Below are 3214 nucleotides of genomic sequence, written 5' to 3' on the forward strand. Positions count from 1 at the left end.
AATTCCCTTTTTTCCAAAGCCAATGAACGCCAACCAGTTAAAAGAAGGTACAGAAGGCGATGGGAAGTGAAACGAAATGAAAAAGAAAGAAGAAAGAGGAGTTTAGCTCAGTTAAGTAGGTAGGGAGATAGTAGGTATGTTTTAGATAATGGATGAAGTGGTCCCATAATATAAGGGACCAAGGCTGGAGACTTCGTGGCGGGTTTGGCATGGTAGATTTTCATGGTGTCTTATGTGGACTCAGGAGATCACCGGAAGAAAGCCATTCAAATCCACACCGCATTAACTAGCAACAGCCCGTTCAGGCATCGACAATGGCATTGACATCGACATGGATATCGAGTCATGATGGTTTGCCAGCGCCTGCTTCTGCTGCTGCTGCTGATTCTCTTGTTGATATACGAGGTGGCGCTCGCTCCCATCCGAAACACCATCTAACCCAAATTCTCGGTCATCCAGCTGCTTCTCGTTCGCACGGTCAAATTCTAACGCGTTGGCCAGCTCACTAGAAATCGGGTCCAGTTCTTCTTCTGGTAGGCCGGTCGCAAGAGAGACGAGCTTACGGTGAACGTCAAGTTTCGTGCTCACGCCGGCATCCGCTTTTTGCTGAATGAGCTCTTTAATAGCTTGTTGACGGGCTTGTTGGGCTTCGAAGAGTTGGCTGGCAACCTGGTACAAGAGATTGAGGTCTTGGGGACTCTTCATCTTGTTGTCATTGTTGCTGCTGGCGTTGCTGTTCGAGCTCGAGCTTTCTCCGTTGACGTTTATCTGAGCCTGGGACTCAGGGTCGACACTAGCATTTCGCAACCGTTTGAGGAGATGGAGCCGTTGAACCTGTTCTAGGAGTGACTCGTAGTCCCGCCTTACTTTGTTGAAACGTTCTAGTTTGACTTCAAGCTCTTCGGCCTCGATCTCCTTTGAAGTTAGAGATGCTGCTTGCTTCCGAATATTTTCCCGATCGGACTCCACATGTTCATATAGGCCTTGAGGGTTGCCAATATCTTCAGAGCCATGGGGAGGCCATTTTGTATCACCATAAGCTAAGGCTAGTTTCCTGCTAGCTTCATCCACTATGGATCCTATTTTTGATAGAAGTGATGCGGTGGCTTCGGAGCTAGTGGGGGGTCGATAAAGAGCTGTGTTGTCTGAAACGTTATTCAATTCGGCGTGGTCTGTGCCAGTCGCACTGTTGTGGGTCACTGAGGACGGCGGAGGTGGATTATCTTTATGGCGGCGGGAAATTGTTCGAAGTATTGCATTAGCACTTTCTCCCGCCTTGTTGGGAATATCGCCCGCTTCGGGGCACTGTGATAAAAGCATGGTAGCCAGCCGATAACACCCATTTTTTGCAGCTGCCAGAGCAGCAGTATCACCATTCGAATCCTGAGATGAGAGGAGCATGGAGATCTGATGAGGAGGTAGAGTCTCATTTAGTTTATCTATCAATATTTGGCAGTAATATCGCGAACTCTTCCACTTGCCCTTACTCCTAGTTGTGGCGGCAAGGTGATTGAAGACAGTCGCCCCAAACCAGTCTCTGAACATGATGGTCTCTTGCAGAAGGTCTGCCAACTCCTGCATAGTCCCTTTTTCATAATTGTTGGTGAATAAAACCGCGCGAACTAGCGGGGTCTCGTCATGATTTGATAACGCTTTCACATTCGCGCCACGATTTATCAGGTCACGTACAATGTCCAGATCACCCATGGAGCACGCCCAGTGGAGGGCAGTATTTCCATGATCATCGATGGGCCTGTCAACTTGGAAATTTGCTGGTGGTTCTGGGGGCAATATTCTCGTTGCTGCAGGGGCATCCCCCACAGTCATGAAATAGTCCAGGAGCTGGTCACCATAGATGATATGCTGTTGTTCGAGAATGCTGATATCATTCAATCCACGCTTACGTTTCCGCGACTGCGTCGAGTGTTGGGACATCGGAGCCATATCCTCCTCTGCAATCATGGAAGATGACTCCATACTTGCTTGTGCAACCGATTCGTCATCACGTAACGACGGGTTAACAGCAGCGAAATGCTGGTCTTGACTAAAGCTTGCTTGTAGCGGCTGGGTCTGGATAGGTTGCTGTTGTTTCCTTGGAGAAAACGACGACTCTTCCGACACCAGCCTCCTATTGGGGGCGACATTTTTGTGCACCCTTGGTCTCGATGATGCAGCCGTTGTATGCTTTGGAGCCGGTGGAGGGCTCCTATCCCCAGCCACGAAGTCAAAAATGGGTAGGAGCTTTTCAAGAATCCCGTTCCGTTCAGCTAGTTCTCGACCCTCTTGAAGCGGCACCCATGTTCCTGAACACAATGGTCAGCTCCATGTCGCATTTACACGATGCGCACAGTGGTCCGTTGAGCGACAGTTGCAAAGAGGAAATACCTTGATATTTTCCATAGCCTCCCTGGACTTTTTCGTGGACACCTTTCTGTACCTCCCTCTCAAGAATACGGGTCCTTGCGGGTTTATCCAGACCCGCCACCTTCAGAATATGAGTCGCATTGATCCAGTCGTCTGCGCGTCGTCGCATAACATTATCAGGGCCAACTTTGAACTCATAGACGGGTACCTTTATATGATAAAGTCAGATGTTAGCCATATGTCCACAAAAACAGTCTGAGATAAAATAATCTAGAAAAGGACTCACACTGCTGTACGTAGCAGAGTAGATTTTATTACCCCACACACTTGCTGCAGTCATGGTGGATGGATGATGATGATGAACGACAGTCGGGCTGGCAAGTGAAAACGTGGGACGGAAATGCACCAATGGAACAGCAGCGGGGTCGCAAAATGGGCGGTATGGGACGCTCTGGCATTAGAGAGCTACGAGCGGCATAGAAACCAAACAAATTCAAACGAACAGCTGCAGCGCATTTCCCCCGTGATGGCAACTACAATGCGCAAGTTGTTGGGAGATGATGTGATTTGCGGGACAACGGGGAGAACGCGTTTCTCGCGTAAAGTGGAAGCTTGCTGGCTTGGGCCCGGAACCAACTGCTCCGGGCTCCGAGAACGCTAAGAGCCGCATCACACAGGCGAACCACAGACGACGAGAGCAACAAGTCATTGGCTTGCTGACGACACATATACAAGTAAATATACCAAGGACACGGCGATTTTTGATGAGAGGAATTCGGAAGCTGCAACCATGGCGCATGCAGTAATCGGTTAAAGATGTCCGGCGTGAGTAATTTTCCCCCTCAAAAAC

The 3214-nt window shown here is 49.3% G+C and overlaps 1 protein-coding gene across 1 annotated transcript; it reads right to left on the reverse strand.

The window, feature by feature from the left end:
* Nucleotides 1-282: 282 nt before the first annotated feature.
* On the reverse strand, nucleotides 283-2704 carry HCAG_01118 (hypothetical protein; the record flags this gene model as incomplete). The annotated part of the gene is made up of 3 exons (XM_001544022.1): nucleotides 283-2303; nucleotides 2386-2572; nucleotides 2651-2704. 3 exons carry the CDS (start codon nucleotides 2702-2704, stop codon nucleotides 283-285), a joined length of 2262 nt encoding a protein of 753 aa, XP_001544072.1.
* Nucleotides 2705-3214: the final 510 nt, after the last annotated feature.

The sequence above is a fragment of the Histoplasma capsulatum genome, genomic scaffold (genome assembly GCF_000149585.1).
Source record: "Histoplasma capsulatum NAm1 scaffold_1 genomic scaffold, whole genome shotgun sequence".
Lineage (NCBI taxonomy): Eukaryota > Fungi > Ascomycota > Eurotiomycetes > Onygenales > Ajellomycetaceae > Histoplasma > Histoplasma mississippiense.